The 13,857-nt window shown below is 38.3% G+C and overlaps 1 protein-coding gene across 1 annotated transcript; it reads right to left on the bottom strand.

The window, feature by feature from the left end:
- Positions 827-12,828, bottom strand: LOC8074874 (ABC transporter G family member 41). The gene is made up of 21 exons (XM_021445807.1): positions 11,945-12,828; positions 11,455-11,791; positions 11,307-11,383; positions 11,050-11,103; positions 10,848-10,938; positions 10,379-10,680; positions 9,418-9,699; positions 8,746-9,059; positions 8,233-8,393; positions 8,025-8,128; positions 5,340-5,493; positions 5,040-5,174; positions 4,878-4,951; positions 4,377-4,709; positions 3,973-4,263; positions 3,461-3,544; positions 2,793-2,926; positions 2,298-2,531; positions 2,023-2,194; positions 1,623-1,877; positions 827-1,297 (listed from the first exon to the last, which is right to left on the bottom strand). The coding sequence occupies exons 1-21, from the start codon at positions 12,800-12,802 to the stop codon at positions 1,028-1,030; spliced, it is 4,716 nt and encodes a 1,571-aa protein (XP_021301482.1). The 5' UTR covers positions 12,803-12,828; the 3' UTR covers positions 827-1,027.

Raw genomic sequence — 13,857 nt, 5'->3', positions numbered from 1 at the left:
CATGCTAGCATTTTACAAATCCCATGACAAAGTTGCTGCTTTCATTTTTCTTGTTATGGATTATAGTACTCATTTGATAGCTTCCATTACCTTGGGCAATATTTTACAATGAATCATCCATCATGTTAGTTTTCCTTCTAAATAGAGGGTAAAGGTTTTGATCATCTCAAATAGCTAACTTGTTGTTATCTATTGTAGAGCTTCGCCAAGAGGTCTAGTTTGAACACTATATTCCACCAAGAGAACCTATATTGGTTTTATTGCTTGTTGAAGCAATCCTAGAATGAGGCTGATGCCTCGGCCAAGACAAACATGGTTCACCAACAAGCCAAAGCTAAAGGGCTTGGTCTTAAGGTGGAATCCTATATCTCAAAGCTAAGACCTCAAGGTCAAAATTTGATATAACTAGCACCCTCTAAGATGAACCTTCTGCCTGAGTGATCTTCTACCATTTAGTTATTGTAGAAACACGAGTAATGAAATGAAAATGTGAATACCTAAGTCCCCTTTTACCTAGAGAAGTGGTGGGAAACAAGTGCTACACTCTATAAGTAAGATTATCCAAAATTGGACCTCTTTGGACGAAAAGGAACATGACTAAATAAGTAATATAGTTTTCTAAAATGATGCACATATAGTGCACTTCAATTTGTTGTTTAGTATTGTAACTTAATATTTTTTCCTACTAAATGAAGCTTAAAAACTGCATTGAACACATTCCATTAAACCAAACATTAAATTATACTTCACAAGCATTACATGGAAACTAGTAAAGTCCATTCCGCTTTCTGTGAAAAATAATAGTCCGGTCTAGCACAACTGCCCAGAAACAAACATATGTATATTTTGAGCAATTAAATAACAACAGTTTGTATTTTAGGTGTGCCACATAGTACATAACATTCTGGATGCTTTGCATGCTACTCAACTACTTGTTCCAAACACAAACTAAATATTTAGCAGTGCAGCACATATCTAATGTGCACAAGACTTTTATGATATAGCTTTGTGCACATATTTTACTGATTTATCTCCTTTGGAAGTTTAATTTTGAAATGCTATAGCCAAATAGAGTGGCAAAGAAGATGGGGAAGGCCACCAGAACTACAGCTGTTATGGGTAGCAATTCACGTCGGAAACCAAAATAGTCTCTAAGAAATGCTGCAACAGATTTGGTCTCCCCGAATACCTCAATCTTCTTGTGATCCTCATACCCAAACTGGGTGGTGAAGAATAAATTGAGTGTCCATGACATGGGAGATGTGTAGTACAACCATAGCCACCATTTTGGTATTTTCTGCAATAAATACACCAGAAAGCTAGTATAAATTACCTAGAATCAATGCAACCTTAATAGGATCTATATACATAATAAAATTCTTTCCTTTAGTCTACTATTCATCTAAGATTAGTTTTGTTTCTTCACTAATGCATATATGTAGCTTTACTATATTCTTGAATAAAGGTGACATAAAACCTAGAAGTGGAAAATTTGCCACTCCTTTACTTAACTAGCATGTTTCCATGGAACCAATCTCAATGATACATTGAATGAAAAAAATCACAAACATCAAAAAATGTAATAGAGCAAACTATGCCATTAAGTGAGTGGAAGGACTTACTGGACCAGGCACAGTGTAGCCAGACATGAGGTTTTGTATTGTGTAGAATAGAGATGTTAATATGGATGCCACTTGGATGTTTGGGGTGAGTGACACCATCATCATTCCAAAATATACGAAGTATAGGAGTGTACAGAACATGGTATATATTAACCAGAAGAACTTTGCTGCTTCCAATGCATACCCTATCATTGGGTAAGCTACTAACATGAAAAACACTATTTGCACAAGCACATAAGGAATCTCCATAATGACCTATTTGGGAAACATAAAAAAAAGTTAAAGTCTTCAAATATTAACTAATATTAACTCTATATAAAAACATTATAGCTACAAGCTCTAAAATTAATTAATTTATAAGCTTCCTTACGTAAGTAGTTTGCACAACATCTATATTTACCTGTGCAAAGGAATAAGCCCAAGGAGAGTACATTCCTGCAAACCTTTCTCTATACACGACAGATCGCTCAATGGAGACAAATGGCATCACCGATTGACAGTTGTTGATGCCAACAAATATAGTGGTGCCAAACATGCACCCCAATATATTGAATAGACCTTGCTCATCATTTCTATCCATAAAAAGTATTATTAACAAAAAATACATAAACTAATTGAGAAAATATAACTAAGAGATATGTGGTGTTATATTGGTCAAAGTGATGGTTTACATACATGCGGTTTATGTCGCCTTGCTGCCAGTATAATGCCCCGAAGGCAATGCATGTGAAAGTTATGAACAAAATCCGCACCAAGTTGTAGGAAGGGGTTCTCCAATATGATAAACATTGCTTCCAAATGCAAGCTTTGAACTGCTCCCAAAACTTTTGTGGATACTGTGTTGGGAAATGAAGGTTGCTTGTACCCAAAGGTGGTATGCTCAAGAGTCTTACGATTTCATCTTTATCCCTTGAATCCCAATAGCTTATTATTAGCATAGTTCTTATGCAAAATTTAATTTGTAAAAAATAAGAGAGAACTCATGCAAAAATAGTTCCTTCCTAATCAAATTGCTTTTTTGATCTATGAAATTTATTTTCATAAGTATTGTCGATACACAATGGCCCTAAACTTGTTTTACATTCTATATTTTGTAATGATGGTATTAAAATGTTTGTTAGTATTGTGTGCATTGTTTATAACTAATTTTGATGATTTTTCAAAGCTTACTTGTACATTGATGACTCCTTGTAAACTTGTGCAAAATCAACTCCTAGTTGAGCTTCCACAGATGTTGAGGTAACTTCTAGCATCCATGTTGATGGGTTGTAGTTGTCCTTTATCTTGGGTACCCCAGGTACTGCCTAGAAAGAAATAGAGGGTATACTTTCACAAGTATGTTAGCTTGTGGAACACATTGTACTGGAGGATAAAATATAGGCCACTGTTGTCTCTAACTGAAACTGAATGCATTTTCACGATGTATAAATTATATTGGTTAGTTTTGAACATGGCGCATGCAATGCCATTAGATCAATCATGAAAAAGTGAGAGACTAGTTGTTGACTAGAATGTCTTGGACCTCAAGTCAACCACTTAATAAAAGCTTTAGGGGGTTTGAAGTCAACCACTTAAATTTCAAAGTTTAGGAATGTAGCTAGTTTGTGTACCTTACTCTTTCATGAAAAATAGCAAGTCTATTCCATGTGTAATGTACAATGGAAATCATGTGGACTCTAGAAGTCAAAAACACATCATATTATAATTCTTGAAAATATTCAAAGCAAATGGAAACATTGTTAATTCTATTTTGCTTGTGATGTAATACGACTCACGTTGATTAACTCACAATATACTATATGTGTGTACATAAAAAAATTGAACTTTCTTTTAATTACCTGGAAATATTGGATGAGCATACACGAATGGTGTCCAAGTGGCCCAGCATAGATCAATTGTCCACCCCTCTTCATCAACATCAGCTACGTATGAATTTTACATGCTAATTAGCAATATGTGATATTATTTAAAAGATATTGTACCATATGAATAAATTACATGAAAGAACAATTTTTCTTTGGAAATGAAGGGTTAATTTTATTGTTAACATCTCAAACAATTAGACCATAAGAAGGTGGATGGTATTGAATGTCGTTTTTGTCCTTTAGGTAGACCACTAATATCTTGATATGTTTTATTTTAGTTTATAGGGATAGAATAGTTGGGTGTTAAATCTGAGTTTGCATGAATTTTCAGGTAGGCCCTCTAGTGCTTCAAACTACTCACGTACATAACCTGTACTTTATCTTGTTCCTGTAAAACATAAGTTTAGAAGGTATTCTTCCTATTATTTTGTATCTACCTCCTTTTGTCATTGACAAATTAAAGGATGCACACATGGCAATATTACCTCATCAAATGCCTCAAATATTTCAATGCTTGGTTGGTGAATAGTGCACACAACTGTTCGACCTGTGTCTGCAATATTTTTCACTGCACGCATAACAATAGCAGCCGCCCTTGCATCCAAGCCTGATGTTGGCTCATCCATGAATATGATTGAAGGGTTGGATACAAGCTCAACTGCAATTGTGAGACGCTTTCTTTGCTCTGTAGATAGTCCATTTATCCCTGGTATTCCAACCAAAGCATCTCTTATTTTGTCCAATTCAATTGTTTCAAGAACTTGATTGACAAATTCCTGCAAGAGCAAAGAATAGCAATTACCTTGCAGTTATTTGTAATTTTACATGAACCCAAGGTACAACTATAAAAGACCCATTTATCTATGCCATATCATCAATTATAACTCACATCTCGTGTTTTGGAGTCAATTTCTGTTGGAAGACGCAACCAGGCTGAATATGCAATAGACTCTCCCACTGTGATTTGTGGGGAGTGAATATCAATTTGTTCACAGTAACCTGATATCCTAGCAAAAGTTTGTTGAACTTTAGGATAGCCTCCTACTCTTATATCTCCTTCAACAACACCACCAGTTTTCCTTCCAGCAAGAACATCAAGCAAGGTTGTTTTCCCAGCCCCAGTGACCCCCATGAGTGCTGAAAGGACTCCTGGCTGGAAGGCTCCTGTGATGTTGTGGAGTAGTTGAAGTTTTCTCTCCCTGTAGCCTTGGTCCCTCATTTCCTACAACAATGAACATTTTTATTGGTTAACTAATTACTTTGTTCTTGTAGTTTTTTTCCTTTGTTTACTTCACTGGGAAGCACACATGCCTGTCATGCTCGTGTGAGGGGTCAAGCATGGTTTTCCTTCACTAGCAACTATCTTGGCTTTTTAGAGTATGATAATTACCGTAGGTGTGTCGACATAGTAGTTCACATCCTGAAATGATATTGTAAGGGGCACAAAAGGTAATACCACCCTTCCTGCAATGTATTCAATTATCAAAAGTGAGTTCCATTTCACTAACGCTCTTAATGATATTCGGTTCCACACTGTAGAATAAAGGCTAACCAGTCCTGCTAGGTGTAGAAGAATTTTCTTGTGGTTTGTCTATCCCATCTTCAGTGTCCATAAATATGCGTTGTTCCCTTTTGTTAAGTTTGGTAACATTATCATGAGAAATAATAGCCCTAGAAGTTCCTGGTGCTGAGAATGAGGTAAATGGGAGGTGAGAACAATTATGCATGCATGTTTGAACTATTCAGTATATGCTTTCATCAACTTTAAAAAAATTCAAATTAAAATGCATTTGAGAATTATAAGTAGTCCAGATTTTGAATTCAAAGAAAAATTAAATAATAGTGCACTCACGCTTTTTAATAGTTAAGCCAGCAGCAAAACCTATATTAAATAAGAAAATAAACCCAATCAATGCTCCAATTGAAATCCAATAGAAGTAGCTAGAGAAGTTGAACCCTCTGTCCATTAATATCCTCCTTCCAAGTGTCATACCAGATACTGTGAACTATCAATACATGGAAAAAAGTTTAGAGCTAAGTGATGAAAAATTGCATATTACATACCTTTTGTCATATATTTTGCATTGTGACAATACGAATCTATTAAAAGGGGAAATAAGTTTGATTTACAACTTTACAAATATGACATAAAAATTAGGCCTTTAGTTCTCTAACATACACAACTTATGTTGTTGCGGACCTACAATCTAGTGCACATCTATAGACTGAACTGACGAATATAGTGATCTCTATAATTGGTTCTTAATTATATAAGCTAACCCTAAGATATCCTTGCCTTACTAAACTAATTATGTGTGTATACCTCACTTACATGGTTTCAGGCTAATTTAGCCTCAACAACACACCTTAGCCTAAACCCTAGCAACTGGCGCCATCTACATGTCTAGCAAACCTCCTTCCATCTTGTCTCCAATCTCCCCTAGTTCCACTACAGTTGCTCTCAATAATAATAATGTGATTACAGAGGCAACACTCGGCCAAGAATGCATGGCTACAGAGGAACTCACCAATATGGCTTGAACGTTATCCCTAGGAGAAGCACTTGATTGCTATCTACAATGCTGCTCTTGCTCACACTAAAGTTACCAGACATGTAGGCATCCTTATTACCTAGGAACAAAATTGTTGATGCCCACATGCGAGACACCCTTGAGCACGTGGCTTCTGAGCATGCTAGCACTATGGTCTACCCTATGCCAACAAAGAAACCAAGTCATTATGTTCCCATTAGGACACCGTGCTACTTCACAAAGCAACATCAATTGTCAATCATCATGCTTAGGCTATTTTACCCTAAACATGTGTTTAGGACCCTTGTTCTTCATATGTTTGATCTAGCAACTAGAAACTACACCATGTGGTGTGGTCATTTCTTCATCATGCTTAGGAAGTTCTCCCTTTATAGCCACATTCTCAATGACCATATCCCTTGACCTTCCTAGATTGAGTGTGCTTGGATGCATGGATCAATACCACTATCTCTAGGGACCTCTTCATGATAGCAATGGGCGTAACCACACCACTACACACATTTTCTAGCTTTCCCTTGAACATTAATTCATTGGTAATCATGTCTCTGTCTTTCTCCTTCAAACTATAAACCATGGACTACATCTGGTTAGACGTGTCCTAGTCCTTCGTCATCAGTTCCTTATATCCCTTCACCCCACGTGACTAGTCAACCTCACTACATCAGTAGCAAGTGTAGCTTGGTCGGTGCTCCTAAACATTTCACATTGTCCCTCTAGGATTCCACAACCCCAAAGCTAGTGTCTCTTCATGAGGCCAACATTCCCTTGCATCTAACTTCAACACCATTGCACTAATGTTGGCCTAGCAAAACAAGTGCTACTTTGATTAAAATGCCCCACATGGCATTTGATGTTTGTATCCTTCCATTCTCTTCTTTTTCTATGGCGGTTTCATTTTCCTTCATCTAATGTTGCCAACAATGGGTCTTTGCTTCATGCCACTTCTACTACCAACCCACTTGTTTTTTCTTTCCTATAAATAATGTTGTTCCCTAAGCCTTATTAAGAATCTTATAAATGTTTGCCAGTTTACCACTAATAGCAATTGTTCTACTGAATTTGAGCCCACTGGTTGCTCAATGAAAAATCTAAAATGTGAAAACTGGTCGTTACATGCAATAGCTACAAACCACTATACCCCTTGTGTTCATCTAGCTTTGTGTCTTCACTGTGTTGGGACACTTCAAGTTTTTGTAACTCTAAGTGATGTTGGCCCTTTGAGTTTGGTACACAAGGCCACCTCAAGCTATGTAGTGTTTCTTAATGGCATGCAAACTTATCTCTCTTGGTCATCCAAATTTCAACATAACATGTCTTGCTATAGTGTTGAGGCAGAATATCATGCTTTAGCCATTGCAATTGCCAAATCTACTTGGCTATGTCATCTACTCCTTGACCTTTGCTCTCCTTGTTGTTGAGCTAAGTTGGTATACTACAATAACATCAGCATTGTCTACATGTCCTCCAACCCCATTCAATGTTAGCACAACAAGCACATGTTGTTTCACCTTCATTTTGTTCATGAGTGAGTTTCTCTTTGTCTTGTTCATGTATTCCATGTGTTCCTACTTTATTGAAGCACCCTGATATTTTTACTAAAGGGGTGCCTTCTCTAAGCACCTTGATATCTTCACTAAAGCCATGGACTTAGAGTCGAGCATACATGGCTTGTGCTGTCATGGACATAGAGTCTCATGCACTCCTTTGGGAATACTTATTTGAGATAGGCAAGGATCTTTGTGGTTTGTTCTAATTATATATCCAAACCTAGGATATCCTAGCATAAATAAACATACACCATGTACTCTGATAATCAATCCACTAATTTTGCGTGTATACATCGCTTAAAAGTTTTGTTAACAAGGTAGTAAACTAAAGAGCACAAATATTATATAAGAAAATACATCATGCTTTAGAGGATCAAGAGCATTCTTTTGTCATGGAGTGCCTAATTATCAGTGCAAATTCTTTATGTCAAAGCTTACCTTTGTCCATCTTGGTGCTAAGAACTCATTTTTAGTTAAACCTATCTCAGCGTACGATAATGGTGAAAGCCAAAATCCCCATTTCAGCCAATTAGGCATGGATGCTGTAGCAATTTGACACAAAAATGTGTTAGCAATTTGTGTTCAATAGTTGTAGGACAATATCTTGCTTGAAGTACAAATTCATGAAAACATGGGAATGTCTTACGACGAGGAATGAGGAAACCCCCAAATAGAAGGATGGGTACAAGTATCGTTGTACCACCCACTACACTAGCCACCATTGTTTGACAGTAAGAGGCGACACATCTAAACATCGACAATGCTCCAGTGTGGATTAGGAAGAGGATAAGAAGGTGATATAAGAATCTACGCACACAAATGCCATGTGTCAGAACATATAGATCTATTAAATGAATCACTTATTTTTTTAGCAAAAATAGTAATTGAATCTTAGAAAACTAGAGCTAGATAAGGCCTAAGGGGTGTGTGTAATTGACCTTAGCAGGGGTCACCAAAAAATTAGTTACAGAATCTACACATGCTTTCTTTTGGCTAGACTAGGGGAAAATGTGCATACACACACACACGAGATACATGATTTACTTCTTTATTAGAGAAGCTTATGCAGATAAAATGTTGACACACAAGCATTATTACCAAAGTTGATAACAGAAAAATTATGTGATTAAATTAGTCATAACAAAATTGTAATTCCTACCTGGATGCCTCAGGAGTATAGCCAATGAGAAAGTAAGATAGTGATGTCCAAGCTATTGACTCAACTAAAGAGATTGGGACCTTTAGGACAAAAGCTGGTATTGCATAAGCCCATGCAGGATAGAAGTAGTAGTCTCTTTGTTTGTAGAAGACTGGAAGTCTAATAACTGCCATGGAAAGCTCCGGGAATCCATTGACCATCAGCAGGAGCAGTGCAAAGAATAGTGAACCCATGTAATAGTTACCAAGAACTCTATCAACACCCATATGTGTGCGCAAAAATACCGTCCCAACAATAGCAGCAAGTAGTGCAAGCTGCAGTAATAGTGAACTATTAATTGCTAGTGGTCGCACCAAGAAAAATGTAAAATCATATCTTAGTTCATGTCAACTTTAAGACATACTTTGCACCATAGCAGTGTTGTTAAGTAGTTCATATCAGCACATGATAACGAAAATTCCTAACTATTCATTGTGTAGGAAGTGCATGTATATAGTTGATAATATATGTAATTTTCATTTGATTATCAATAATTAGTTCCATGTGAATCATGTGGAACTACAAAATTAGGTGATTAGTCTTTATATTTGTTTAATAATACTAAATCTATATGTTCAATAATTTATATTTATCAAACGTTTTCTACAAAAATATCATTTATATGTGGCTTACCTGAACAATTTTTGTTATGTAGATGAAGGCATTTCGTTTCATGAGGAGAAGCTCTCTTGCGAAACATGCTTTGAGGAGTTCCCACTTGGATAACGAGTAGATACTATAGGACAAGGCATTTTTATGCCCTTTTGATTTGTCATAAGGCTTTGAAATCTCCCCATCAAGGTTCTGGCCAATTTGAGACACTTTGAATTTGTCACAGAACTGGTCAATGGTAAAAAAATTGTATGCTTCTCCGCCTCGGCTCCAATATTGTTGTTGATCCTTTTCCGATAAGACCTATATATAAGTATACATGGAAGAATAAGAATTCCTAGCTTCTAACAAAGTTAATCAATTACCCTAATATATAGTTTAATCTATACTTTATTATTGCTTCATGTGTACAGTTGTTAATCATTTTTTGCATGACACTTCGCAAACTATAGATAGTAGTCCTTTGTATGTTACACAAATAGTGAAACTTGAGACATATGCCCACATAAATAGTAGTTATTAAGAACAATATGTCAACCTAAATTTCTAGTTTATTTGTTCTGCATATATATTGCAAAAAATGATAGTAGAAAAACTTGGGCATGCAAGGTTGGGCTTTTGCATTACTGCATAAACAGGATGATTCTGTGAGAGTTTGCAAAAGCTGTAGATATTTGGATTGTTTCCTCAATGAATACTATGAGTATTGGCCAATCTTGTAAACCAAATGATAGAGAGGACGAGATTTTGGTGGTGAAGGTCAATGGTCAAGGGTCAAGACACAACTCTTCCTTGTAGGATGTAGACGCAAAGATACATTTTCCATATACTCTCGCTTTGTTCTAGTGGGAGACATATTTTTGTTAATTGCATTATGGCATGCCCCAACAAGTGTTATGAACAAGCAATGGTATAGGAAATGTAATAGAAACTGCTAATTATGTTGCTACTTGTTTTTACGTAACCAATTTTGCATATTTACCTCTTGGAGAAAGTCAGCAGATCCTTTCCTATCAGGGCACTTGAATCCACATGATTCAAAGAAACTCATAATGCAACTTTTAGATCCATGGTATACAATTTTTCCTTCAGCCATCAAGATAATGTCATCAAAAAGCTCATATGTCTCAGGTGCTGGTTGAAGAAGTGAGACTAGTATGGTAGACTCTGAGATATGAGCCAACTGCTGGAGGGAAGAAACAATTTGAAATGTTGTGGAGCTATCCAACCCAGTTGATATTTCATCCATGAAGAGTGCTTTTGAGGGTCCTACTATCATTTCTCCTGTAAGACAGAATCTTCAGTAAAACCGAACGGATTATATATCATCCCATCCGCATTATAGGGTTTTATTAGTCGATGACTTGTAGCATTTTAATTCAATCCCTACATAATTGTAGTTGGGACTTGCATGGGACGCCCTCAAATAATTTGAGATGTCGTGGAATCACCTGTGGTAAGTCTCTTCTTCTCACCGCCTGAAATACCCCTTCTCATTGCATCTCCCACCATTATGTCAGCACATACGTCAAGTCCCATAATCTGTCAATTGAGAAAGAGTTTATTCTTATACCGTTTATACGGTGGGCCAAGAGCATGCACATGCATGATTCCTCAGGCCACAGTATACTATACGTCTGCAGTAGTACGTACCTTCATAATGTAGTCTGTTTGCATGCTTCTTTCTAAACCTTCCACAGATATCGCCTATGAAATTAAAAAAGATGTAATAGTGACCGTTAGAATTGGAGTTAGAGAATAATCTGTGCACATGCAAATCATGCATTCATAATTTGCTTGTCAATTAGATATTGAGAAGGAGAGCGAGGATTGTACTGATAAGTAAACTATATAAAAAATGATGTGGACACTTGGAAAAATATATGCATGATAAACTACTAGTGGTTTACCTTCATGTAAGTGTCGACGTCAGGGTCAGGGGTAATCCCGGCCTCCTTCTCCTTTCTAATCACCTCCTTCATGATCTCTAACAAAGATATACACAACAGCACAGTGAGAGAGTGAGTGTTTGTCCGTTAATTTGATTTGGACAGTTACCTGCTCTGTTGCCAACGCCTTGGAATCTTGCAGAAAAGTCTATAGTCTCTCTGACAGTCATCTCTGGGACATGAAGGTCGTACTGGTCGATGTAAGCCGCCGTCTTCTCCGGCACGAAGCTACTCAGCTCAACACCATTGTACTCTACCTCTCCTGTCACCTTGAGACCAGTGGCGTTGAGCTTCCCTGCGAGCGCCTTCAGGAGTGTGGTCTTGCCGCACCCAGGCGGTCCAAGCAGGAGCGTCAGCCTGGACGGCTTGACCACGCCGCTGACGCCGTGGAGGATGCGCACCCTCGCTTGCTGGCCGTTGTTCAGGCCCACCATCGTGCTCACCAGCTGATGATGGAATCAATGGAGGACGCGTATAATGGACGCAGAAGATATATATATATATATATATATATATATATATATATATATATATATATATATATAAGAGAGAGAGAGAGAGAGCTGGGAGAGCTGGGCACCGATGGGAAGAACACGTACAGAGAGGTTGGAGACGATGGTGTTCCAGATGGTGGGGAGCGGCTTCCCATGAACCACCTGGCAATCGGCCTCGACTTGGACGTCGCGCCAGCGGACCTCCACCGTGGGCGGGCGGACGCCGACGCGGTCCATCCTCTGCCGCTGCTTGCGGAGCAGGCGGAGGTTGTCCCGGTGGATGTTGGCGATGAGGGTGTCCACCACCATGCGCCGCTCCGCCGCGCCCAGCCTGCGCACGTCCACGACCTGCTGCTCCTCCGCATGGAGCTGCAGCGAGGTGTGGAGCCTGTCCATGGTGGGCAGCCTCTCGACGGCAGCCCACCTCAGCTCGACCTCGTCGTCCTTCTCCTGCTCGTTGTTGAGGGAGAAGGAGACGGAGCGGGACAGGCTCTCCCTGAAGCTGACCGCCGCAGCCCGCCACGACGACGACAGCGATAACGGTAGCTGCTGCTGCTGCTGCTGCTGCTGCACTACTGATTCCTTGTCGATCTCCAGCGGCTCTTGGTTTCCATCCTCTTCCGGTGGCGACAACAGCACATGGTCTTGCTCATCCTCACGATCATCAAGCTGCTGCTGGCGCTCCTCGCCATCGCCGGCGTCTTGATGATCCATCACAATGCGCAAGCTAGCGCAGGCAGCCCTCCCTCCTCCTACTCGTTGTCGTCGTCCTTGCACTTGCTGTTGTCTTGTTAATTTCCTACTTATCGTATGTAGGAGTAGCAGCCATGTTTTTTTTAGACCGTAGCAGCCATGTTTTTTTTTTAGCCCGTAGCAGCCATGTTGACTTGGGCGTGCAGATACAGCTGTATGAATGTTGACTTGGGCATACAGATACAGCTGCAGGCATGTTGACTTGGACATACAGATACTGCTGCAGGATGGGTTGACTCTTGACTGCTTAATTTCTCGTCTGTACATGGCAATGGCATCGATGTACAGGTGCAGTCCATGTAGGGGCTCCAAACTACATGGCAATGGCATATTGCTGACTTGCTGTACAGGTGCAGCGAACAGATAGCATACCGAATTCAATCATCCACATACAGTAATAGTTTGGAGCTGTCTACCTCGGATGTGGTTGTTTCAGTGGCTGCGGTTCCCAACAATCGGCTGTTGAGGAGGCAGCAAAACATTTGCAGGAAATTTCAACATGGAACAAGAACACTACACGAATTGCGAGAAACAGTTCTGTGCCTTTTTATTTGATATACTCGTCCTTCCATCCCAATTATAAGTTATTCTAACTTTGTTGTTAGAGAGTCCAAGCCTCTTAAATTTGAACAAATTTATATAATTAAATAATAACATTTATGATAACAAATAAGTATCATTAGATTCTTTACTAATTATTTTTTTTATAATATACCTATTTGATATCATTAAAAAACTATTAAAATAGATTTGGTTAGTTAAATAGTTTGAGGTTCTCAATGCAAAATTGTTTAGAAAGCTATTATACGAGACTGTTGAAGCACAAAATTTAAAATTGCTATTTTTTTCTTAACTTGTTAGATCTATTAATTTTGCACAAGTTATACCTCTTAGATTCTCTTAGTGATTTGAAATATGGAAGAAAACAACACATGGACTACTTTAAAATTAGACTTGTGCATATATCACTAAAATTAACTTTTATGCTACATAAGTTAGTAAATGAAATTCAAATAAATTAGCAATGAGCAGACATATTTCCTAGTTTATGTACAGAAGAAAACAACTAGAGCAATTCAGGAGTGAAACAATCTAGCACATCACTAAGGGTGCCTCCGACAATACTGTAAGCGAGCTAGTCTACAATAAAATATAAGCTAGCTCTAAGCTGGCAAACGTAGAGAAGCAACAAGCATACCGAGGAGCAGCAGGTTAAAAATTGCTTATAATTAGTCTGCTAGTCCCAACTGAAAGCAAGGTCTAAC

The sequence above is a fragment of the Sorghum bicolor genome, chromosome 8 (genome assembly GCF_000003195.3).
Source record: "Sorghum bicolor cultivar BTx623 chromosome 8, Sorghum_bicolor_NCBIv3, whole genome shotgun sequence".
NCBI classification, from domain to species: domain Eukaryota; kingdom Viridiplantae; phylum Streptophyta; class Magnoliopsida; order Poales; family Poaceae; genus Sorghum; species Sorghum bicolor.
The sequence above is the reverse complement of the archived record's forward strand: the minus strand, read 5'-3'. Positions and strand labels throughout refer to the sequence as shown.